A 26,256-nucleotide genomic window follows, 5' to 3' on the forward strand; every position below is an offset into this window, starting at 1 on the left:
TCCTCTAATGAGCCCTTGGCACTTTTTGGACACGATCAAAAAACATTTGAACGAAGCGACTTCTTGAGAGCGCTCATCGTTCCTCTTCTCCTTCTCTTCCTTCACTCCGCCGTGCTCTTGGTCCACAGGGCTCCGATCACACTCTGGATGTTTTCTTCGGGGACCTGGAGGAGACACACGGGGCGTTACAACAATCTGCATGATTAGTACTTTTACTTTTGGTACTTTAAGTATATTTCAATGCAAATAATTGTTCTCTTTTACTTGAAACACAGTATCCTTTTACTGTGTAGTCTTGCTACTTTTTTTCAAGTAGAATAACCGAGTGCTTCGTACGCCAATATACACAAATATGATATTTATTATATGTTGCGGTTCCCGTCTCACCAGCGCGTGGTCGAACATGAAGGTACTGATGTAGTACGCGGGAATGTCGGCGGTCGCCAGCGGTTCTGATATCTGAGCCACGATGCCACACTCATCTGCAGAGAAACAGTTAGCAATGTAATATATATATATATATATATATATATATATATATTACATTGCTAACTGTTTCTATATATATATATGAATATGTTAATTGATACACTTTTATTTCCTCATCACTGTGTGATTAAAAAGGTGCAATTAAAAACAAACACTCACCGAACCCTAAAGGTTGTCCCCCGATCCGAACCATCTTCCAGAGCTCACCAGAGGCGCTGGTGAAGAGGACGTTGTTGGGAAACCTAGACGAGAACAAAGAAAAACAATTCACAGTTTAGAGGTTGACGTGTATTTTTTAAATTCAAATATTAATATATATATATATTTACTTATGTATATATTTATATAATATGTATATATTTATAAATAAATATATATAATATTTGTATCTATATATAAAATTATATATATATATAAATAAATATATATGTATAAATTAAAAAAGTATATCCATAAATATAATATTTATATATATAAATAAATATACATAGTATATATATATATATACTTATATAAATATATATATATATATATATATATGGATCCAAAGCAACGCTGTGGACTTGTGTCATGGGATTTGATGACTTTAGATTCGACTTGACGGAATAAAATAAAGAGTCGGACACCGATGACGTGTTTTGTTTTTCTCTGGTTACCGACACCCGACACAGTCAACAGACCCAGTGTGGAGCAGCAGGAGCAGCAGGAGGTGAACTGTGCTCAACAACCCGCCGCACTGAATAAGAGAGCCATTGTAAAGTGGAATGGGTGACCTATTCCTTCAAGGCAACACATTAGGACTTACATAAATGAGGGGACAAGGGTGACCTACATACGGGAGGAAAACATTTAGTCACTTTGTGTCTCTTTGTGGTTGTTTTGTGTCTCTTTATAATTGTTTTGTATCTCTTTGTGGTTGTTTTGAGTCTCTTTGGAATTGTTTTTGTCTCTTTGTGGTTGTTTTGTGTGTCTTTGTGGTTGTTTTGTGTGTCTTTGTGGTTGTTTTGTGTCTCTTTGTGGTCATATTGTGATTCTTCCTGGTTGGCATGCGTCTTTGAGTGACATTCTGTAGGTAAAGGTCACGGCGGCCCCTGACTCGTTGGGCCCAGTAGTTCATGGAAACCTCCACTTGTCTTTAAGATGTCCCTGACTCATAAAAGACTCGTAACTGACTAACAACACACTCGTTACTAACAACACTCGTTACTGACTAACAACACACTCGTTACTGACTAACAACACACTCGTTACTGACTAACAACACACTCGTTACTGACTAACAACACACTCGTTACTAACAACACACTCGTTACTGACTAACAACACACTCGTTACTGACTAACAACACACTCGTAACTCTCTGATCGGATGCTACTGTTTCTTTGTCCTTTCTGTTAGTTAGAGGGTGAACTGTGAGGAAGACGGGGACCCAGTGGGAGCCAAATGAGACAGACTGAAACCCGCTGTGACTTAAGTACATCGTATAAGCCCAACTGCACTGCTGTTGCTAAGCAACAAACTAATCGACCCCGCCCCCCCCTCCACCTCCTCAAACAACAACAATCATAATTGTGTTCCCCGGCGTAAATGTAATGTCCCGGTTTGAAGTGACCAGAGGAAAAACAAGAGGAGGAAGACGAGCCGCTCCACCTGCGAGTCGTCTGCTCGTCCATCACCAGAGAGATGTAGCCCTCGATCAGAGAGAAGGAGAAGAAACGGATGTGGCTGGAGTCCTCAACCGAGGCTCCGGCCTCCTTGAGCCTGGAGAGGGGGGGGGGGGAGGGAGAGGGAAGAGAGAGGGAGAGGAGGAGGGAGAGGAGGGAGAGAGAAACTAGTTGAGTAACATTTTCAGGTAATTAAAATCGAGTATTTCTATTTTCTTCTACGTCTATTTTAGAGTCGGATGTTGATCTTTTTGTGTTTTCTTTATAACAACAGTTTTGTACTTTGAGCTCAGAGATGGAACAGACTTCTTAAGAAGCGCACAGATTAAACTTTAACAGTTCTATTATTATGTATTTTGTCATGTCGATTAACTAACTTTAAAAAATTGAAATTAGCTCAAAGCTATAATCTGGCATATTTACACTGAAAACATAACCTGTCTAAAGTGTTCATTAATGTGCATTGTCCCTCTTCAAATAAAACGATTAACTAACTAACTAACTGTATGCGCTCTCACAAAAACAAACAACAACTGCTGTAAAAACAAAGAAAGAAATATATAAAAAGTGAAGAAGAAGAAATGTGAACTGAAAAAGGAAACTGAGACTTCAAAACTTAAATCAATTGGTTCCTACACCGGCTACAAAGTGACTTTAATCCGAGTCACGTAGAAATACTGCTGAAAAACAACAAACTCCCTTAAATATAATTTTAAAAAACACCAAAAACAAGCAAGAGAATGAGAAGAAATCGAAATCTCCCGATTTGAAAAGATCTCAATATAAATCGTGGCGTTTGTGGGTCAGTGGTCAGCAGGTCGGTCTTCCAATCGGAGGGTTGGCGGTTCAAATCCCCACTTTACCCCGAGTTGCTCCCCGTAGGCTACGGCGTATGAATGTAACATGTATAGTGTCTTGAGTTCCTTTAAAAATTGAATTTATTACTAATATTATTGTGAATAAACATGGCTGACGGGGGGACACGTTCACTCGCTCACCCTCCGGAGTAGAACATGACGTCCATGAGCAGCGTGGCCACGGAGGGCAGCGTGTCCGGGTCCAGGCTGGTCACGCAGAATATGTTGCTGGGGCTGGACAGCGGGTGGATGACGGGGCGCGGCGCTGGAGACGGGAAGGACGGGAACACGGTATATTATGGGATGCGAGAGCACGTCTAGAGCTTCCATCGTGGATACGGGAGAAGACTTTTTTTTAGGGTTGCGGGGGGGTCCAGAAAAAATGAAATACAGATGATATCAAAATCTAAATTTCTCTTTGATGCCTTGAATCTCAACAGAAATAAAACGGACAACATTCTTTAATTGAGAGTTCATAATTGAAATGAACAAAGAAACAGAGGAAATATTCAAATGAAGGTGGAAAGGGAAGATCCAACTTTTAAAAAAAAGACTCGTGTTCAACTCCTTTCAAGAGTAAACTAGCTTACTGCTCTATCTTTGTGGAAATGTGGATGTACCAAACATCCAGGACGGATACTGTAAGTTAAGCATAAGCCCCGCCCCCAAAAGATTAAACCTCCTCCGATAAGAGAAAATAAGTGTTTTTTTGTTCTTCCTTTCCGGGCCCTACCCAGTTTGGGCTTCACGAAGCCGTTGGTGACCCCGACGTGGCGTGCGGCGACCGTCTCCCCGTTGACCACGCGGAGCAGAGTGAACTCGGACGACAGCGTGTGCGTGACCATCGGCAGGTCTCGCTCCCGGACCTGAGGACGGACGACGAGACTCGATGAGCAACAACGTTTATTATACATTCAAGGCAGATATCTGTGTGTGTGTGTGTGTGTGTGTGTGTGTGTGTGTGTGTGTGTGTGTGTGTGTGTGTGTGTGTGTGTGTGTGTGAGAGAGAGAGAGAGATGCCTGTGTGTCACATGACTCACTCCTCATGGCTTTGTCTACATGAGTGTTTTCAACATTTCGGACACACACACAGACACACAGAGACACACACAGGAACACACAGACACACACACAGGCACAGATACACACAGGCACACAGACACACACAGGAACACAGACACACACAGACACACACACAGGCACAGATACACCACAGGCACACAGACACACACAGATACACACAGGCACACAGACACACACAGATACACACAGGCACACAGACACACACACACACACAGATACACACACACACAGGCACACAGACACACACACACAGGCACACACACACACACAGGCACACACAGATACACAGGCACACACAGATACACACACACACAGGCACACAGACACACACACACAGGCACACACACACACACAGGCACACAGACACACACAGGCACACACACACACAGGCACACACAGATACACACACACACAGGCACACAGACACACACACACAGACACACACAGGAACACAGACACACACACACAGACACAGGCACACAGACACACACAGGAACACAGACACACACAGATACACACAGGCACACAGACACACACCCACAGGCACACACAGATACACACACACACACAGGCACACAGACACACACACACACAGACACAGGCACACACAGACACACACAGGAACACACACAGGCACACAGACACACACAGGAACACAGGCACACACAGAGGCACACACAGATACACACACACACAGATACACACACACACAGGCACACACAGATACACACACACACAGACACACACACACACACACACAGGAAACGGGGCCCCGGGTCCGATACCTGTCATTCCAGCCCGAGCCTCTGATCCTCTTTGCGTAACAGATTATCTGCGTCCACACGGCTCACTTTCATGAACATGAACATGAAAGACAATAAAGAAAGACCGCACAACGCCGAGGTAGAAGCCTGTCAATCACCTTAAGCCCCGCCCCTAAAGCGTCCCCTGCTTTATGGTCTGTTTGACTCTGAATGACCAGCATGCACTAAATGATGACATCATGCTGGAGTCGCTCCCCTGGTGGTCAGGAGAGAGAACGCAGCTTCAACACATGAAGCATGGGCTTCTATACAACCAGAGGAGTCGCCCCCTGGTGGTCAGGAGAGAGAATGCAGCTTCAACACATGAAGCTTAGACTTCTATACAACCAGAGGAGTCGCCCCTGGTGGTCAGGAGAGAGAACGCAGCTTCAACACATGAAGCATAGACTTCTATACAACCAGATGAACGTTCTCGACCACACTCACCAGGATGAAGTCGGTCTGATACGTGGACAGCATGAAGACGGAGATGTTGTGGTCGGCCAGCGGCGCGATGACCGATTTGGCGATCTTGGTGACTCCGATGGGTTGCGAGTTGGAGGCGTTGCCGCCGCCCGGCACCACGTTGAGGGCCAGCCACGTGGCGTCGGCGACACTGATGTGCTCCGACTGCGGCAGCTCTGGGGACGGAGACATGTCATGAGACAACGATCTCGGACCGGCTACAAGAGGCTGACCTCTTCCCACACGGCCGTGTTTATGCATCAATATAATGTTTACTCTTGAAAGCTCTTTGCACAAACAATGGACAAAGTAAAAATGAGCAATGACTGTTTTTTTCTGTGTAGTTCCTGATGTTTCCTGTTGTGGATGTTTTGACAGTTGTAACTCTTTTAACCCTTTTTTTGTTTTTGTTATGGTCTTATTTTTAATTATTTATATTCGCACAAAGCACTTTGTCACCTCGTTCTGTAAAAGGTGCTTTATCAAATAAACTCGACTTTAAAACAACTTCAAATATATAAATATCCGTTTATTGTCGACTGCTATTGCCGATGCATTTTTATTATTTCTTATAGATTATTATTCTCATTCTTAGAATGAATTATTTAGACCACATGTTCCCTCCTTCACGTCTCTTTGGGGTTTATTGGTTTGAACTCTGACTTCAACATTCAGAAGGCAGCTCATTAATAATAATAATGTTTGGAGATGGGAGTTGAAGCTTCCCATCATGCATTCACGACTCTGCGGGATATGCTTTGAAACTAAGAGCATGATATTGATAAGGGCTGCGACGATGATCGGAAAAAATGTATCGCTCGTTTCAGTTCATCTTTCAAGAGAGATCCCACAAATATTTACTGTAATTAAAATTATATTATTATTAAAATATATTGACATACACAGATAGAAAGAAAGAGACACAGAGATAGGGGAAGAGAGAGAGAACAGAGAGAGACACACAGAGAGAGAGAGAGAGAGAGAACAGAGAGAGACACACAGAGAGAGAGAGAGCGAGGCCCACCTTTGAAGCCCTCCTCGTCCACGATGATGGTGTAGTCCTCTGGAGTCTCCGTCAGGCTGAAGAACTTACACCTGAGCGGGAGGAGAAGACGAGGATCAAACACAAGAGAAGACACACACACACACACACACACACACACACAGCGTCACTCCATAAATCAGAAGATACTGTCAACAGCCATTAAAAAAAATTCCGATTGTTTTTCCGATTAGAATGTCGTATAACTCGGGCTCTGAGTGACCTGTGAACAAACCCCTCGGCGTAAAGCTTCACAATATATTCATGAATGAACGTGTAAAGTTTGATGGATGTGAGAGCTGCTGAAGGAGAGTTATGGATCAGAGTCTGAGGACTAACTCATTGAGAGGAAACGTCCTTTAAAGAGATTAAAGTTACATCAACACATGACGTCATAGTTATCACATGAAACTTCACCCCTTCATTAAGAGGAGTTATTGTGTTATTGCATAACGAGCAGAACAAACTAAACCTGTGCAGCTCTCTTTTCGCTGCGTGTGCAGACCATGTTGTTTGCGTTGTTGATGATTGTTTATTTGTTTACTTGACAGGTTGAATGATCGATGACGGCTTCAGAAGGAATTGATCGTTATCGGGCCCTCGTGGCGCCGTGTGGGGGCTGCACGTCGGCGTGATGACGCAATGTGTGGTTGGTCCGGTTTAAAGTTACTGTGAGGAGCTTGGACCCAATCCTGAACCAGAATCAGTTTGGTGCTGATCCTCTACAGACCACCAGAGAGACGAGGGTCTGCTTCTATGGAGTTCTTCTTAGAGCTCGTTATCGGAGCCACCGGGTCGGGTTCTGGTGAAACCGGATGACATCATGCGGGTTCACCAGAACCTCCGTTAGCTCAGACTCCAACAGACCAGTCCACCGTGGACAGACCCAGATCCTCCTCTTAAATATTAATATTGGGATCAGCTTCGAAATTCTTTTTTGTTGTTAAATCCATTAAATCCTCTATAAACATGTCATTGTTATTAAAGTGATGTCATACCGTCCCACTTTTTTCTTAAAGTGACGGTGCGCTGGTTGTTTTTTTATTTTTATTTTATAAGAGAGGTTGTTCACCTCGCCTGAAATAAAAACAACATGAACACACTCTTACGAAATATAGAATTAATCTATAAAAAAAAGAAGCAGAGTTTCTGATTAACTGGGTGAGCTCCATCTACGGTACTTATTGAGAGCGCTATGTCGTTATATATAAAGTTATTGAATTTATGGGAATGAGAATCTAGCAGTTGATTCAATAAGTTGTGGTATAAATAAATTAAATGATGAATTCTGACTGAAGACGTTCATGTTGATTTATTTCGTATTATTTAGTGCCACGTGGAATAGATCAGACAGGTTTTATTTATTTATTTAGTCTCATTTATGAGCCGGATGTAGAAACTAACTCTAGACTGGTATTTACAGGATTTCTCAGTTTGGAAGTGAAACAATTAATTAGATTAATTCATTTTTAATATTAAAAACAACAAACGTTGGTTTCAGCTTCATAAATATGATGATTTTAATTTTGTTTAAACTACAGGGAAGTTGTACACTTATTCTTATTATTATTATTACCTTCACATTGAAAATGCCGGAAGGTTATGTTTTGATCGCCGTGTATTTATTTATTTATTTATTTGTATGCGTGTTATTCGCAAAACTCAAAAAGTATTGAACCGAATCGCATGCAATTTGGTGGGATGATTGTTTATTATCCGGGGACCAGTTGATTAGATTTTGGGATCGATCGGGTCAAAGGTCAAGGTCAAAGGTCATGAACAGGTCACGTTGGTGTTAAAATTATCCTGTCCCAACAAATGTATTTTAATATCATAGGTATCTATAGACCCCCATCTGCCACCGATGCTTTCTATGATCAATTTGAAGCCACCCTGAAAGAATGTAATCTGAATAAGGAACTAATCTTGATGGGTGACTTCAACGTGAATTGGGAGGACAAATCCAAGAGAAAAAAGTTTTAAATGATTACTGATAAATTCCACCTGGAACAAATAGTCAACGGTCCGACGAGAATAACAAAAAGCTCTAGCACGCAGATCGATCTGATGTTCTCCAACAAGACAGAAAGAATAATTAAACACTATAACTTAATTACCGGTCTGTCCGACCACAACCTTACCTTATGTGCAAGAAAACTGACCAAAAATAGGTTTAGCAATATTACAACAAAAAGGAAGATCATTCAGTGTATTCCCAGAGCTAAACAGGACCAATTTGCTACCGAAATTACCACCCTAAATTGGGATGACTTGCTGTCCTCTGATGATCTGGCAGCTGGATGTGACATGTTCACTCACAGAATTAATTCTGTGAGGAAAGATTACTATGAGGTTAAAGACCAAAAGAAAAGAGAACTAATTTACCCTGGTTAAATGGTCAAGTATGGAAGCTTATGAAATCTAGAGATGCTGCACTGAGGAAGGCTGTTAAGACCAGGAGAGACACTGACATCCTTCTATATAAAGGTCTTAGAAACAAAGTCACTCAGGAGCTGAGACAAGCTAAATCTAACTTTTATCTTGGTATACTGCATGAAGCGAAAGGAACAGTAAACTAATTTGGAAGAATATAGATAATCTTACAAGGAGGGACTCAAAATTCTCAGGTGATCTTAAAGTCAAAATACATGGAGATAATTGAAGACCATCCGGTTGCCAATGTTTTAATAACTTTTTCTTGACTCTGTAAACGAGCTGACGAAGGCTTCATGAAGCAGGACCTGGTCATCCGTCCAACTGACTACACAAAGCAGGCTTTCACACTGTTTGAAACAAGTGAGGTCCAGGTCGCAAAATAATTAGCTCCATGAAAAACTCTAAAAGTAGAGATATGTTCCTATTCGATACTGCGTTCATCAAAGCACACAAAGATCTTCTAGCTGCCCCTATTGCACATTTGATCAATCTGTCTCTTAAACACTGTACTTTCCTGATGCTTGGAAATGTGCTATTGTGACGCCTATCCATAAGTCTGGAGACCGCTTTGATGCCTGTAACTATAGACCGATAAGTATACTGCCTATACTCTCTAAGGTTGCTGAAAAAGTGGTCGCTGACCAGCTGACCACTTTATGAACTCAGGTGAGTTTGGGCTGCATCGGATGCAGTTCGGTTTCCGAGCGAATCATTCTACTGAAACTGCAACTTTGCTATTTGTAGAACATATCAAATCCAGGCTTGATAAGGAAGCTATAGCTGGTGCTGTGTTTTTAGATCTGAGCAAAGCTTTCGACACAGTGAACCATGCTGTTATGCTGTCAAAATTGTCTCATTTTAATTTTTCAAACACAGCACTGGCATGGATGTCTTCATACTTATCTAATAGGAGGCAATGTGTTAAAGTGGGTGTTACCCTGTCTAGTGTCATGAACTGTACAATGGGTGTCCCACAAGGGTCCGTGTTGGGGCCGCTATTATTTAGCATGTATTCAATTCAATTCAATTCAGTTTATTTGTATAGCCCAATTTCACAAATTACAAATTTGTCTCGGAGTGCTTTACAATCTGTACACATAGACATCCCTGCCCCAAAACCTCACATCGGACCAGGAAAAACTCCCAAATAACCCTTCAGGGGAAAAAAAGGGAAGAAACCTGCAGGAGAGCAACAGAGGAGGATCCCTCTCCTAGGATGGACAGATGCAATAGATGTAATGTGTACAGAAGGACAGATTTAGAGTTAAAATACATTCAATGAATATGACAGAGTGTATGAATAGTTCATAGTAGGCATATTCACGATGGAGACCTCCACGATCCATCAGGCAGATGGCGGTGGGGAGGGGGAGGGGGCGGAGTCTCAACAGGACAGTGGCGTAGTCATGAGCAGGAATTCCACGACCCAGGCGATCCATCAGGCAGATGGGATCTATGCCGTCTCATAGGGTCCGATGACCCCATGAGGCGTAAAGTCAAAAGGACTTCGGGAGAAAGCAGAGTTAGTAGCGTGTGATTGAGAGATGAAAATTCATCCTTAAGGAGAGAAAAAGAGGAGATAGGTACTCAGTGCATCCTAAAACGTCCCCGGCAGCTATAAGCCTATAGCAGCATATCAAGGGGCTGGACCAGGGCAAACCTGATTCAGCCCTAACTATAAGCTCTGTCAAGAGGAAGGTCTTAAGTCTACTCTTAAGCGAGGTGACTGTGTCTGCCTCCCGGACTGAAATTGGAAGCTGGTTCCATAAAGAGGAGCTTGATAACTAAAGGCTCTGGCTCCCATTCTACTTTTAAGACTCTAGGAACTACAAGTAGTCCGCATTTAGTGAGCGTAGCTCTCTAGTGGGGCAATATGGTGCGACAAGCTCCTTAAGATATGATGGAGCATCACCAATCAAGGCTTTGTAGGTTAAGAAGAATTTTAAAAGTGATTCTTGATTTTACTGGGAGCCAGTGCAGAGCAGCTAGTGCAGGAGTGATGTGATCTCTTTCTTAGTTTTAGTGAGAACACGAGCTGCAGCATTCTGGATCAACTGGAGGGACCTAAGAGATTTATTAGAGCAGCCTGCTAATAAGGAGTTGCAGTAATCCAGTCTCAAGTAACGAACGCGTGAACCAATTTTCTGCATCTTTTGAGACAAGATGTGCCTGATTTTTGAAATATTACGTAGATGAAAGAATGCAGTCCTTGAGATTTGCTTTACGTGGGAGTTAAAGGACAAGTCCCGATCAAAGATAACGCCAAGATTCTTTACAGTGGTGTTGGATGCCAGGGCAATGCCGTCTACAGAATCCACATCACCAGATAATTGATCTCTGAGGTGCTCAGGGCCGATTAAAATTACTTGGTTTTGTCTGAGTTTAACATCAAGAAGTTGCAGGTCATCCATGTTTTATGTCTTTAAGACATGCTTGAATTTACAGAGTTGGTTGCTCTCCTCTGGTTTTATCGATAAATATAGTTGAGTGTCATCTGCATAACAATGAAAGTTTATGGAGTGTTTCCTGATAATATTGCCCAAAGGAAGCATGTATAAGGTAAATAAAAATGGTCCAAGCACAGAACCTTGTGGAACTCCGTGATTAACGTTGGTGGTTATCGGCGTCATCGTTTACAAATACAAACTGAGATCGATCTGATAAATAGGATTTAAACCAAATTAGTGCCGTGCCTGAAATGCCAATCGACTGCTCCAGTCTCTGTAACAGGATGTCATGGTCAATGGTGTCGAATGCAGCACTAAGGTCTAACAAGACCAGGACAGAGAGGAGTCCTTTATCTGCTGCCATTAAGAGGTCATTTGTAATTTTCACCAGTGCCGTCTCGGTGCTGTGGTGTTTTCTAAATCCTGATTGAAATTTCTCAAATAAACTATTATGATGTAGAAAGTCGCACAACTGATTTGCGACCACTTTCTCAAGGATCTTGGAGAGGAAGGGAGGTTAGAGATCGGTCTGTAGTTAGCCAATACCTCTGGATCCAGAGTGGGCTTCTTCAGGAGAGGTTTAATAACAGCCACCTTGAAGGAGTGTGGTCGTGGCCTGTTAGCAGAGACACATTGATAATATCTAATAGAGCCGCCAATTAAAGGCAAAACGTCTTTAAGCAGCCTCGTCGGGATGGGGTCCAAGAGACAGGTAGACGTGTTCAAGTAGAAACCGTTGAAAATAATTGGTCACGGTTGATAGGAGAAAATCCTCAAATATACACCAGGGCATACAGCGGTTTCAAGGCCATTCCACTTGAGGACAGATTGGCACTGGTTATGGGCAAGAGATTATTAATCTTGTCCTAATAGTTAAAATCTTTTCATTAAAGAAGTTCATAAAGTCATTACCACTAAGGTTTATAGGAATGCTCGGCTCCACAGAGCTGTGACTCTCTGTCAGCCTGGCTACAGTGCTGAAGAGAAACCTGGGTTGTTTTATTTTTCTATTATTGATGAGTAATAGGCTGCTCTGGCATTACGGAGGGCCTTCTTATATGTTTTAAGACTATCTCGCCAAACTAAGCGGGATTCTTCGAGATTAGTTGAGCGCCATATGCGTTCAAGCTTTAAATGACGTTGCTTCAGTTTGGTCACAGGTCGGTCTTCCAATCGGAGGGTTGGCGGTTCAAATCCCCACTTTACCCCGAGTTGCTCCCCGTAGGCTACGGCGTATGAATGTAACATGTAAAGTGTCTTTGACACGTTCACTCGCTCACCCTCCGGAGTAGAACATGACGTCCATGAGCAGCGTGGCCACGGAGGGCAGCGTGTCCGGGTCCAGGCTGGTCACGCAGAATATGTTGCTGGGGCTGGACAGCGGGTGGATGACGGGGCGCGGCGCTGGAGACGGGAAGGACGGGAACACGGTATATTATGGGATGCGAGAGCACGTCTAGAGCTTCTATCGTGGATACGGGAGAAGAAATTTTTTTTAGGGTTGCGGGGAGGTCCAGAAAAAATGAAATACAGATGATACCAAAATCTAAATTTCTCTTTGATGCCTTGAATCTCAACACAAATAAAACGGGCAACATTCTTTAATTGAGAGTTCATAATTGAAATGAACAAAGAAACAGAGGAAATATTCAAATGAAGGTGGAAAGGGAAGATCCAACTTTTAAAAAACGACTCGTGTTCAACTCCTTTCAAGAGTAAACTAGCTTACTGCTCTATCTTTGTGGAAATGTGGATGTACCAAACATCCAGGACGGATACTGTAAGTTAAGCATAAGCCCCGCCCCCAAAAGATGAAACCTCCTCCGATAAGAGAAAATAAGTGTTTTTTTGTTCTTCCTTTCCGGGCCCTACCCAGTTTGGGCTTCACGAAGCCGTTGGTGACCCCGACGTGGCGTGCGGCGACCGTCTCCCCGTTGACCACGCGGAGCAGAGTGAACTCGGACGACAGTGTGTGCGTGACCATCGGCAGGTCTCGCTCCCGGACCTGAGGACGGACGACGAGACTCGGTGAGCAACAACGTTTATTATACATTCAAGGCAGATATCTGTGTGTGTGTGTGTGTGTGTGTGTGTGTGTGTGTGTGTGTGTGTGTGTGTGTGTGTGTGTGTGAGAGAGAGAGAGAGATGCCTGTGTGTCACATGACTCACTCCTCATGGCTTTGTCTACATGAGTGTTTTCAACATTTCGGACACACACACAGACACACAGAGACACACACAGGAACACAGACACACACAGACACACACAGGAACACACAGGCACACAGACACACACAGACACACACACAGACACACACAGACACACAGATACACACACACACAGGCACACACTGATGAAGATGGCGCGGCTGTGTCCAGTCGCCGTCGCGGCAGCTCCGCGGAGATTGTGCGCTCTTTTAGTTTTTGTGTTTATTTTTAATATTTTCTTTGCCACAAACACATCGGCACTAACAACATACGACCGCAGCACACTTTTGGACATAAACTTTTGCGCAAAACAAGGGTTTTTGTCCACTTTTTCCATCGATCCAGCGTGGCGGCAGAGATCGTCGAGCGAACCACAACAACAACAGTGGAGCCGCTACTAGCGGGAGACGACGAAAACATCTAGGGAAACGCAGCAGAATTCGAACAGACTGAGAGTTCAAGCCCACCGTCCACCTCTGCCCAGCATCCTTCTTGCTAACGCTCCAGTCTCTGGAAAATAAGATGGATGATTTTAGGGCAAGGATCAGATTCCAACGGGACATGAGGGACTGTAACATCTTTTGTCTGACGGAAACTTGGCTGACCCCGCTGGTGCGGATCGAGTCATATGCCCAACCGAGTCCTTCTCTGTTTTCCGTGCAGACAGAACGGAAGAGTCTGGTAAATCTAAGGGTGGAGGGTCTGCTTCATGACAACAACATGTGGTGCGACCCCAAGAACATTAAGACTCTTTCTCGTTCCTGCTCGCGAACCTGGAACATCTGACGATCTCATGCCGTCCATTCTACCTTCCCGGGGAGTTCAGCTCGGTCATCACCACAGCCGTCTACATTCCACCACAAGCGGACACCGACGTAGCACTATCGGACCTACATGATGTGTTATGTCGGCATCAGAACAAGTATCCCGAGCGCTGTGGTGGTGGCTGGGGACTTTAACAAGGCAAACCTAAAAAGTCATGCCGAACTTTCACCAGCACATTACGTGTGCTACCAGAGGGAAAGAACGTTGGACCACTGCTATACGCCATTCAAGAGAGGCTACAAGGCTGTCTCTCTCCTCCGTTAGGGAAATCAGACCATGCCGCCATTTTTCTGCTTCCGGAGTATAAACAAAGGATCGCTGGAAGCGAATGAGAATGGCCTCGCTGAACTTTCTATTAAAAAAAGTCTTGAAAACAGTAAATAAATTACAAAAGCAATTTTTGAAAATTCATTAGAAAAAAAATTTAAAATAAATTATAATTTTAAATTAACATTAAATTATAAATTAATAAATTTATAATTATATATTTTTTTTTTTAATAAAAAAAATAAATTTAATATATTAAAATTTAAATAAAAATTTTAATATTATAGTTTTTTTAAATATAAATTTAAAATTAAAAATTTTAAAAATATATTATAAATTTATTTATAAAAAAATTAAATGAATTTATAAAAACTTTTATTAATTAAATAATAATAAAATTAAAAAAAATTTTAAATTTAAATTTTTCCCAATTAAATAATAAAAGGTTTTAAATTCGAAAGCGAATAATAGAAATTAAAATTTTAACAGCTCATTTTTTTTAAGATAGGAAATAGTTTTCAAATACAATTTAAGCTTGTTATACAATACATTTTTTATGATTAATGTTTAATATATTAGCTTTCTGTATAATAAATATGTATATTCATCAGATAAAATCATGTAAATTATTTAAACTAAATAAATTATCTAGAAGTATTAATTTATGAAATATATTTAAAATATAGCATTATAAAATATAATATAATTAAATACTTTAAAATGTGTATCTATGCAAGGATTTAAAAAGATAATTTATTAATAATGACATTTTTAGCTTCAAAAGATTATAAAATTATATCAGTTTAAAATTTAAGATAAGAAATTTTAATTTTGAGGTTTAAATAAAACACATAACAATTAACGCATATTATAAACAGTTTTACCTGACTACATAAGACAGCGATGAGCTCACGTCACAGGTAGCCGAACGTAAAGACTTTGCTATTATGATGCCATGAGTGGCTATGTGAATCAGTTATTAATTAAAGCTTCAGCTTGTCAACAACATTTCAGTTCGCCTCAACTGGCCGGGGCAAGCTGATTAGAGTGCCACCTGAATTTCACTGTGTCATTTGGTACTGAACTAATCTGATCCGCAGCCAACGAGTGGCGGGGGCAACAACAGAAGTCTCACCCGGGGATTAACGGACTCGGAGGGTGTGCGATAACCGGGAGTCCACATACGATACTCCATGGTACACACAGAACTTGTGAGAAGCAAGCAGCTACCATACATCACAGTGATGGAATTACAAGTTTCGAGGTCCTTGAGTCTCACATCGGAGCTTAAGACGTCCTGGCAGGAAGTATAAGCCTGATTGCAACTGCTGTCCAGGACAAAGCTCATGCAAGAGTAGTCTCCTAACGCAACTATTGGAGACTGATCCCCTGTGGACTTTACGGAGGTGACAGAAAGGCAGATCAGAGGACCTACCACCCCATGACAACGACTTCAGTGTCGGGAGGGCCTGTAGTCAGCTGCAATACAAATACTGGGAGTTCTTCCTCACATCACCGATGGATACTGACACTGGCTCACAAGACACAACACCTCTGTAGGAAGGCAAGGCAGCGCTACCACCCAGCACTGAGAATATTTGAAATGTTTCCCAGTATAGTGTTCCTTGTCACTTCCTCTGAGCTTGCACACTGATCAGAGCATCACCCTGTGTGGCAACTGTGCCAGACAAAACTCTGAGATTGAATCTTGAACACACACACAGGCACACAGACACACACACACAGACACACACAGATACACACAGGCACACAGACACAGGCACACAGACACACACACAGGAACACAGACACACACAGACACAAGCACACAGACACACACAGGAACACATACACACACAGGCACACAGACACACACAGACACACAGACACACACACATGCACACAGACACACACAGATACACACACACACAGGCACACAGACACACACAGGAACACAGACACACACAGGCACACACACACACAGGCACACAGATACACACACACACAGGCACACAGACACACACACACACAGGCACACAGATACACACACACACAGGCACACAGACACACACACACAGGCACACAGACACAGGCACACAGACACACACACACAGGCACACAGACACACACACACAGGCACACAGACACACACACACACACACACACAGGAACACAGACACACACACAGGAACACAGACACACACACAGGAACACAGACACACACACACACAGACACACACACAGGCACAGAGACACACACAGGAACACAGACACACACAGACACACACACACACAGGCACACACACAGGAACACAGACACATACACACAGGCACACACAGATACACACACACAGAGGAACACAGGCACACACAGATACACACACATACAGGCACACAGATACACACACACACACAGACACACACACACAGGCACACACACACAGGCACACACAGATACACACACACACAGGCACACACAGATACACACACACACACACACACAGGAAACGGGGCCCCGGGTCCGATACCTGTCATTCCAGCCCGAGCCTTTGATCCTCTTTGCGTAACAGATTATCTGCGTCCACACGGCTCACTTTCATGAACATGAACATGAAAGACAATAAAGAAAGACCGCACAACGCCGTGGTAGAGGCCTGTCAATCACCTTGTAGCCCCGCCCCTAAAGCGTCCCCGGCTTTATGGTCTGTTTGACTCTGAATGACCATCATGCACTAAATGATGACATCATGCTGGAGTCGCTCCCCTGGTGGTCAGGAGAGAGAACGCAGCTTCAACAATTTTCTCTGGCCCTCTCCCAAATTTGCAGACAGACGAATTGTATAGCCGAATGTCGTCTTTCAACCGCTGGCTGTCGAGGTGGTGCCCAGCGAATAATGTGGGCTACGTAGACAACTGGAAGACTTTCTGGGGAAAACCTGATCTGATGAGGAGAGACGGCATCCATCCCACGTTGGACGGAGCGTCTCATTTCTGCGAATATGACCAAGTTGATCACCGGACTTAATCTATGACAACCCAGGGTTCAGATCAGGAACCGGGAGCAGAGTTGTAGTTTAACACCCTTCTCTGCTCTTCCATTCGAGCAGTTACCACCCTTGACTTTAGAGTAGAGACTGTGTCTGTCCCACGGCCACTTCAATTAAATAAATCAAAAGTAAGCAGAAGAGGTCGTACACAATAACCTTATACAAGTTAACACAATTATTTCAGCAGTGCAACAAAATAGGTCTATTAAATGTGGTCTCCTAAATATTCGATCTCTGTCATCTAAAGCTGTGTTACTGAATGATTTAATATCAGATAATCACATTGATTTATGTTGCCTAACTGAAACCTGGCTGAGCCATAAAGAATATGTCTGCCTGAATGAATCGACTCCTCCAAGTCATATTAATACTCACATTCCTCGAGGCACCGGTCGAGGAGGTGGAGTAACAGCCATCTTTGAATCGAGCCTATTAATTAATCCTCAACCAAAATTACACTACACCTCATTTGAAAGCCTTGTTCTTAGTCTTTCACATCCAACCTGGAAAACACTACAGCTAATTCGATTTGTGATTCTGTACGTACCAGGTCCATATTCAGAGTTTATATCTGAATTCTCAGAATTTATATCAAGTTTGGTTCTTAAAACCTATAAAGTTATTATTGTTGGAATTTTAATATCCATGTGGATGTTGATAATGATTGCCTTAGTGCTGCATTCATCTCCTTGTTGGACTCGATTGGCTTCTGTCAGAGAGTACAGAAACCCACTCACAGCTTTGGCCACACGCTTGATCTTGTTCTTACTTATGGTTGACATTGAGCATTTGAGCGTCTTCCCACAGAATCCTCTTCTGTCAGACCACAACCTCATAACTTTTGAATTTATACTACCGAGTGTACTCGTTAGCCAAAAGTTTCTACACTAGATGTCTAAGTGATAGTGCTGTAGCTAAATTTAACGAGGCGATTCCTTCTGTATTTGATTCGATACCACGTCTCAATATAACAGAGGACTCCTGGTCTAACTTTAGTCCGTCCCAGATTGATCATCTTGTTGACAGTGCCATAGGCTCTCTGAGAATGACACTGGACTCGATAGCCTCTGAAGAAGAAGACAGTGAGGAAGAGGAGGTTTGCTCCCTGGTATAACCTCAGACCCGCAAACTGAAGCAACGTCACGAAAGCTTGAGCATATGGCGTTCAACTAATCTCAAGAATCCCGCTTAGTTTGGCGAGATAGTCTTAAAACATATAAGAAGGCCCTCCGTAATGCCAGAGCAGCCTATTACTCATCAATAATAGAAAAATAAAAACAACCCCAGGTTTCTCTTCAGCACTGTAGCCAGGCTGACAGAGAGTCACAGCTCTGTGGAGCCGAGCATTCCTATAAACCTTAGTGGTAATGACTTTATGAACTTCTTTAATGAAAAGATTTTAACTATTAGGGACAAGATTAATAATCTTGCCCATAACCAGTGCCAATCTGTTCTCAAGTGGAATGGCCTTGGAAACCGCTGTATGCCCTGGTGTATATTTGGAGGATTTTCTCCTATCAACGTGACCAATTATTTTCAACGGTTTCTACTTGAACACGCCTACCTGTCTCTTGGACCCCATCCCGACGAGGCTGCTTAAAGACGTTTTGCCTTTAATTGGCGGCTCTCTTAGATATTATCAATGTGTCTCTGCTAACAGGCCACGTACCACACTCCTTCAAGGTGGCTGTTATTAAACCTCTCCTGAAGAAGCCCACTCTGGATCCAGAGGTATTGGCTAACTACAGACCGATCTCTAACCTCCCCTTCCTCTCCAAGATCCTTGAGAAAGTGGTCGCAAATCAGTTGTGCGACTTTCTACATCATAATAGTTTATTTGAGAAATTTCAATCAGGATTTAGAAAACACCACAGCACCGAGACGGCACTGGTGAAAATTACAAATGACCTCTTAATGGCAGCAGATAAAGGACTCCTCTGTCCTGGTCTTGTTAGACCTTAGTGCTGCATTCGACACCATTGACCATGACATCCTGTTACAGAGACTGGAGCAGTCGATTGGCATTTCAGGCACGGCACTAATTTGGTTTAAATCCTATTTATCAGATCGATCTCAGTTTGTATTTGTAAACGATGATGCCTCGATAACCACCAACGTTAATCACGGAGTTCCACAAGGTTCTGTGCTTGGACCAATTTTATTTACCTTATACATTGGGGCGGCTTTAGCTCAGTGGGGTAAGAGGGCCGTCCTGCAACCGCAGGGTTGTGGGTTCGATCCCCGCTCTCCCCATTAGTTGCAAGTCGAAGTGTCCTTGAGCAAGGCACTGAACCCCCAGTTGCTTCGGCGCTCACCGCCCACTGCTCCTTAATAACTAAGGATGGGTTAAATGCAGAGAACTAATTTCCCCTTGGGGATAAATAAAAGTGTATATTCTATTCTATTCTATGCTTCCTTTGGGCAATATTATCAGGAAACACTCCATAAACTTTCATTGTTATGCAGATGACACTCAACTATATTTATCGATAAAACCAGAGGAGAGCAACCAACTCTGTAAAATTCAAGCATGTCTTAAAGACATAAAAACATGGATGACCTGCAACTTCTTGATGTTAAACTCAGACAAAACCGAAGTAATTTTAATCGGCCCTGAGCACCTCAGAGATCAATTATCTGGTGATGTGGATTCTGTAGACGGCATTGCCCTGGCATCCAACACCACTGTAAAGAATCTTGGCGTTATCTTTGATCGGGACTTGTCCTTTAACTCCCACGTAAAGCAAATCTCAAGGACTGCATTCTTTCATCTACGTAATATTTCAAAAATCAGGCACATCTTGTCTCAAAAGATGCAGAAAAATTGGTTCACGCGTTACTTGAGACTGGATTACTGCAACTCCTTATTAGCAGGCTGCTCTAATAAATCTCTTAGGTCCCTCCAGTTGATCCAGAATGCTGCAGCTCGTGTTCTCACTAAAACTAAGAAAAGAGATCACATCACTCCTGCACTAGCTGCTCTGCACTGGCTCCCAGTAAAATCAAGAATCACTTTTAAAATTCTTCTCTTAACCTACAAAGCCTTGCTTGGTGCTGCTCCATCATATCTTAAGGAGCTTGTCGTACCATATTGCCCCACTAGAGAGCTACGCTCACTAAATGCGGACTACTTGTAGTTCCTAGAGTCTTAAAAAGTAGAATGGGAGCCAGAGCCTTTAGTTATCAAGCTCCTCTTTTATGGAACCAGCTTCCAATTTCAGTCCGGGAGGCAGACACAGTCACCTCGTTTAAGAGTAGACTTAAGACCTTCCTCTTTGACAGAGCTTATAGTTAGGGCTGAATCAGGTTCACCTGGTCCAGCCCTTGATATGCTGCTATAGGCTTATAGCTGCCGGGGACGTTTAGGATGCACTGAGTACCTATCTCCTCTTTTTCTCTCCTTAAGGATGAATTTTCATCTCTCAATCACACGTTACTAACTCTGCTTTCTCCCGGAAGTCCTTTTGACTTTACGTCTCATGGGGTCATCGGACCCTATGAGACGGCATAGATCCTATCTGCCTGATGGATCGCCTGGGTCGTGGAATTCCTGCTCATGACTACGCCACTGTCCTGTTGAGACTCCGCCCACTCCTCCTCCCACCGCCATCTGCCTGATGGATCGTGGAGGTCTCCATCGTGGAATATGCCTACTATGAACTATTCATACACTCTGTCATATTCATTGAATGTATTTTAACTCTAAATCTGTCCTTCTGTACACATTACATCTATTGCATCTGTCCATCCTAGGAGAGGGATCCTCCTCTGTTGCTCTCCTCCAGGTTTCTTCCCTTTTTTTCCCCCTGAAGGGTTATTTGGGAGTTTTTCCTGGTCCGATGTGAGGTTTTGGGGCAGGGATGTCTATGTGTACAGATTGTAAAGCACTCCGAGACAAATTTGTAATTTGTGAAATTGGGCTATACAAATAAACTGAATTGAATTGAATTGAACACATGAAGCATGGGCTTCTATACAACCAGAGGAGTCGCCCCCTGGTGGTCAGGAGAGAGAATGCAGCTTCAACACATGAAGCATAGACTTCTATACAACCAGAGGAGTCGTCGCCCCCTGGTGGTCAGGAGAGAGAATGCAGCTTCAACACATGAAGCATAGACTTCTATACAACCAGATGAACGTTCTCGACCACACTCACCAGGATGAAGTCGGTCTGATACGTGGACAGCATGAAGACGGAGATGTTGTGGTCGGCCAGCGGCGCGATGACCGATTTGGCGATCTTGGTGACTCCGATGGGTTGCGAGTTGGAGGCGTTGCCGCCGCCCGGCACCACGTTGAGGGCCAGCCACGTGGCGTCGGCGACACTGATGTGCTCCGACTGCGGCAGCTCTGGGGACGGAGACATGTCATGAGACAACGATCTCGGACCGGCTGACCTCTTCCCACACGGCCGTGTTTATGCATCAATATAATGTTTACTCTTGAAAGCTCTTTGCACAAACAATGGAAAAAGTAAAAATGAGCAATGACTGTTTTTTTCTGTGTAGTTCCTGTTGTTTTCTGTTGTGGATGTTTTGACAGTTGTAACTCTTTTAACCCTTTTTTTAATGGTCTTATTTTTAATTATTTATATTCGCACAAAGCACTTTTTCACCTCGTTCTGTAAAAGGTGCTTTATCAAATAAACTCGACTTTAAAACAACTTCAAATATATAAATATCCGTTTATTGTCTACTGCTATTGCCGATGCATTTTTATTATTTCTTATAGATTCTTATTCTCATTCTTAGAATGAATTATTTAGACCACATGTTCCCTCCTTCACGTCTCTTTGGGGTTTATTGGTTTGAACTCTGACTTCAACATTCAGAAGGCAGCTCATTAATAATAATAATGTTTGGAGATGGGAGTTGAAGCTTCCCATCATGCATTCACGACTCTGCGGGATATGCTTTGAAACTAAGAGCATGATATTGATAAGGGCTGCGACGATGATCGGAAAAAATGTATCGCTCGTATCAGTTCATCTTTCAATCGAGATCCCACAAATATTTACTGTAATTAAAATTATATTATATTATTATTAAAATATATTGACATACACAGATAGAAAGAAAGAGACACAGAGATAGGGGGAGAGAGAGAGAACAGAGAGAGATACACAGAGAGAGAGAGAGAGAACAGAGAGAGACACACAGAGAGAGAGAGAGAGTGAGAGAGCGAGAGTGAGAGTGAGAGAGCGAGGTCCACCTTTGAAGCCCTCCTCGTCCACGATGATGGTGTAGTCCTCTGGAGTCTCCGTCAGGCTGAAGAACTTACACCTGAGCGGGAGGAGAAGACGAGGATAAAACACAAGAGAAGACACACACACACACACACAGCGTCACTCCATAAATCAGAAGATACTGTCAACAGCCATTAAAAAAAAATTCCGATTGTCTTTACGAATAGAATGTCGTATAACTCGGGCTCTGAGTGACCTGTGAACAAACCCCTCGGCGTAAAGCTTCACAATATATTCATGAATGAACGTGTAAAGTTTGGTGGATGTGAGAGCTGCTGAAGGAGAGTTATGGATCAGAGTCTGAGGACTAACTCATTGAGAGGAAACGTCCTTTAAAGAGATTAAAGTTACATCAACACATGACGTCATAGTTATCACATGAAACTTCACCCCTTCATTAAGAGGAGTTATTGTGTTATTGCATAACGAGCAGAACAAACTAAACCTGTGCAGCTCATATTTCGCTGCGTGTGCAGACCATGTTGTTTGCGTTGTTGATAATTGTTTATTTGTTTACTTGACAGGTTGAATGATCGATGACGGCTTCAGAAGGAATTGATCGTTATCGGGCCCTCGTGGCGCCGTGTGAGGGCTGCACGTCGGCGTGATGACGCAATGTGTTGTTGGTCCGGTTTAAAGTTACTGTGGGGAGCTTGGACCCAATCCTGAACCAGAATCAGTTTGGTGCTGATCCTCTACAGACCACCAGAGAGACGAGGGTCTGCTTCTATGGAGTTCTTCTTAGAGCTTGTCATCGGAGCCACCGGGTCGGGTTCTGGTGAAACCGGATGACATCATGCGGGTTCGCCAGAACCTCCGTTAGCTCAGACTCCAACAGACCAGTCCACCGTGGACAGACCCAGATCCTCCTCTTAAATATTAATATTGGGATCAGCTTTGAAATTCTTTTTTTTTGTTAAATCCATTAAATCCTCTATAAACATGTCATTGTTATTAAAGTGATGTCATACCGTCCCACTTTTTTCTTAAAGTGACGGTGCGCTGGTTTTTTTTATAAGAGAGGTTGTTCACCTCGCCTGAAATAAAAACAACATGAACACACTCTTACGAAATATAGAATTAATCTATAAAAAAAAGAAGCAGAGTTTCTGATTAACTGGGTGAGCTCCATCTACGGTACTTATTGAGAGCGCTATGTCGTTATATATAAAGTTATTGAATTTATGAGAATGAGAATCTAGCAGTTGATTCAATAAGTTGTGGTATAAATAAATTAAATGATGAATTCTGACTGAAGACGTTCATGTTGATTTATTCCGTATTATTTAGTGCCACGTGGAATAGATCAAATGGTTTTATTTATTTATTTAGTCTCATTTATGAGCCGGATGTAGAAACTAACTCTAGACTGGTATTTACAGGATTTCTCAGTTTGGAAGTGAAACAATTAATTAGATTAATTCATTTTTAATATTAAAAACAACAAACGTTGGTTTCAGCTTCATAAATATGATGATTTTAATTTTGTTTAAACTACAGGGAAGTTGTACACTTATTATTATTATTATTATTACCTTCACATTGAAAATGCCGGAAGGTTATGTTTTGATCGCCGTGTATTTATTTATTTATTTATTTGTATGCGTGTTATTCGCAAAACTCAAAAAGTATTGAACCGAATCGCATGCAATTTGGTGGGATGATTGTTTATTATCCGGGGACCAGTTGATTAGATTTTGGGATCGATCGGGTCAAAGGTCAAGGTCAAAGGTCATGAACAGGTCAAATCTTCTTGAATCACATGGAATTTGGTGGGATGATTGGTTATTATCCGGGGACCATTTGATTAGATTTTGGGATCAATCGGGTCAAGGTCATGGAAAGGTCAAAATCTTTTTTTTACCATAGCACGATACATTTTTGTCCAATTGGCATGCAACTAATGCCAAAATGTTCATAATTCAATGCCCAATCTTGTGATATGCGAAGGTATGCGCTCTACCGAGTGCCCATTCTAGTTATTAGTTACGTTGATCCTTAAAGGATGGAGAACATACAATGATAACTGAAGTGTGTTAAATTAACTACAGAATGAAAAAAATAATGTCCAATGATTAATGTATCCACAAAGCTCCTGCCTGTATCTTTAACTCACGCACGCACGCACGCACACACACACTTGTTTTCAATACCTTATACATGGAACATTCATTTTAATGGCGCAGTAAACTGGTATATAATATTTTGACATCTTCTGACTCGCAGGTTATCTGCAGCCTCATCAGGGTGACGTCATCGAGTGACTCGTGTGTTTTTTCTTGATCACTAACTTCTGCGCACAGACACGAGTTCTGGCTGCTGACTGCTGCTTTGCATGTCCTCAAACAACCATAATCCAATGCGGACTCATTTGCTTGTAGGCTTATATTAATAGATGTGTGGTGGTGAATAAAAGAGTGTAAAGAAAGAAGAGAAGAAGAAGAAGAAGAAAGAGATTAAATTAAAAAATAAAGTTCCCCATAGGATTCAAAACATCTGCTTTCTTTCATCCTGAAGCTTGTTCACGATATCCTCTTTTTAGAGAAGGAAAAACAGCACAAACACACACACGCACACGCACACGCACACACTGGCGCCTATCCAGCTACAACATGACACTCCAGACCGGGGGACAGGCCTTGGAACCGGTCCACGGGGAGTCCGGGACCGGGCATTAAACACGGAGCTGCAGGATGCATGAACCGGCCTCACGTGCACGCGGCCGCCGGCGTCCTCCCACCTTAATGACACCGTGTGTGTGTGCGCGTGCGTGTGTGTGTGTGTTTTTCTCACGTCGGGTCTTCGAAGTTACGTACCTTGTTTTGGAGGCCAGGAAAGCGAGTTTGATTAATCCGTGCGTGCAGACCTGTATGCCCTCTTTCTCTATACTCGCCACTTTCAAGCTGTGCTCTAGGATGTGAAGCTCCATCTTCTCCGTCTTCTCATTTGAGGAACGGCTTTCGAAATGGGCAAAAATAATTTAACACAGATATATCTTTTTAAATAACAATGTTTGAATAGTTCCAAAAGAGATGCATGGATGAATAAATACAACGCGCGCGCGGCGGAGGAAAGGCGTTTTTTAAAGAGAGAAAGAAAGAGAGCAAGGCAGGGTGGAATAAGGAAAGCGAAGAGGTAAAAAAAAAAAGAAGAAGAAAAAGCCGACCTGCTGTCAAAACCTGCGACGGAACCGCGCGCATTTCCGGTTTAAGGTTTTCAGAATAAATGACCCCAAAAAGAGATATGGGAAATAAATAAAGGAATAGTTTGATATTTGGGGATTACAAAAGAGTAAGTAGCTGTAATAAACCTATATTTACTTTCTAAATATGTTATTAGATAATAATTAAATTATTAGGGATTATTTCATTACTTTTT

General features: G+C 42.6%; 1 protein-coding gene across 1 annotated transcript; it reads right to left on the reverse strand.

Annotated features, from left to right (window-relative positions):
- castor2 (cytosolic arginine sensor for mTORC1 subunit 2) lies at positions 1-26,050 on the reverse strand. The gene is given in 13 exon segments (XM_056411437.1): positions 1-164; positions 388-482; positions 649-731; positions 2,140-2,250; positions 3,152-3,275; positions 3,744-3,876; positions 5,344-5,537; positions 6,386-6,487; positions 12,493-12,690; positions 13,159-13,291; positions 21,790-21,983; positions 22,845-22,915; positions 25,695-26,050. Coding segments are annotated over 13 exon segments (1,614 nt in total). The 5' UTR covers positions 25,808-26,050; the 3' UTR covers positions 1-101.
- Between the last annotated feature and the right edge of the window lie 206 nt (positions 26,051-26,256).

This window comes from Pseudoliparis swirei, chromosome 3 (genome assembly GCF_029220125.1).
Source record: "Pseudoliparis swirei isolate HS2019 ecotype Mariana Trench chromosome 3, NWPU_hadal_v1, whole genome shotgun sequence".
Lineage (NCBI taxonomy): Eukaryota > Metazoa > Chordata > Actinopteri > Perciformes > Liparidae > Pseudoliparis > Pseudoliparis swirei.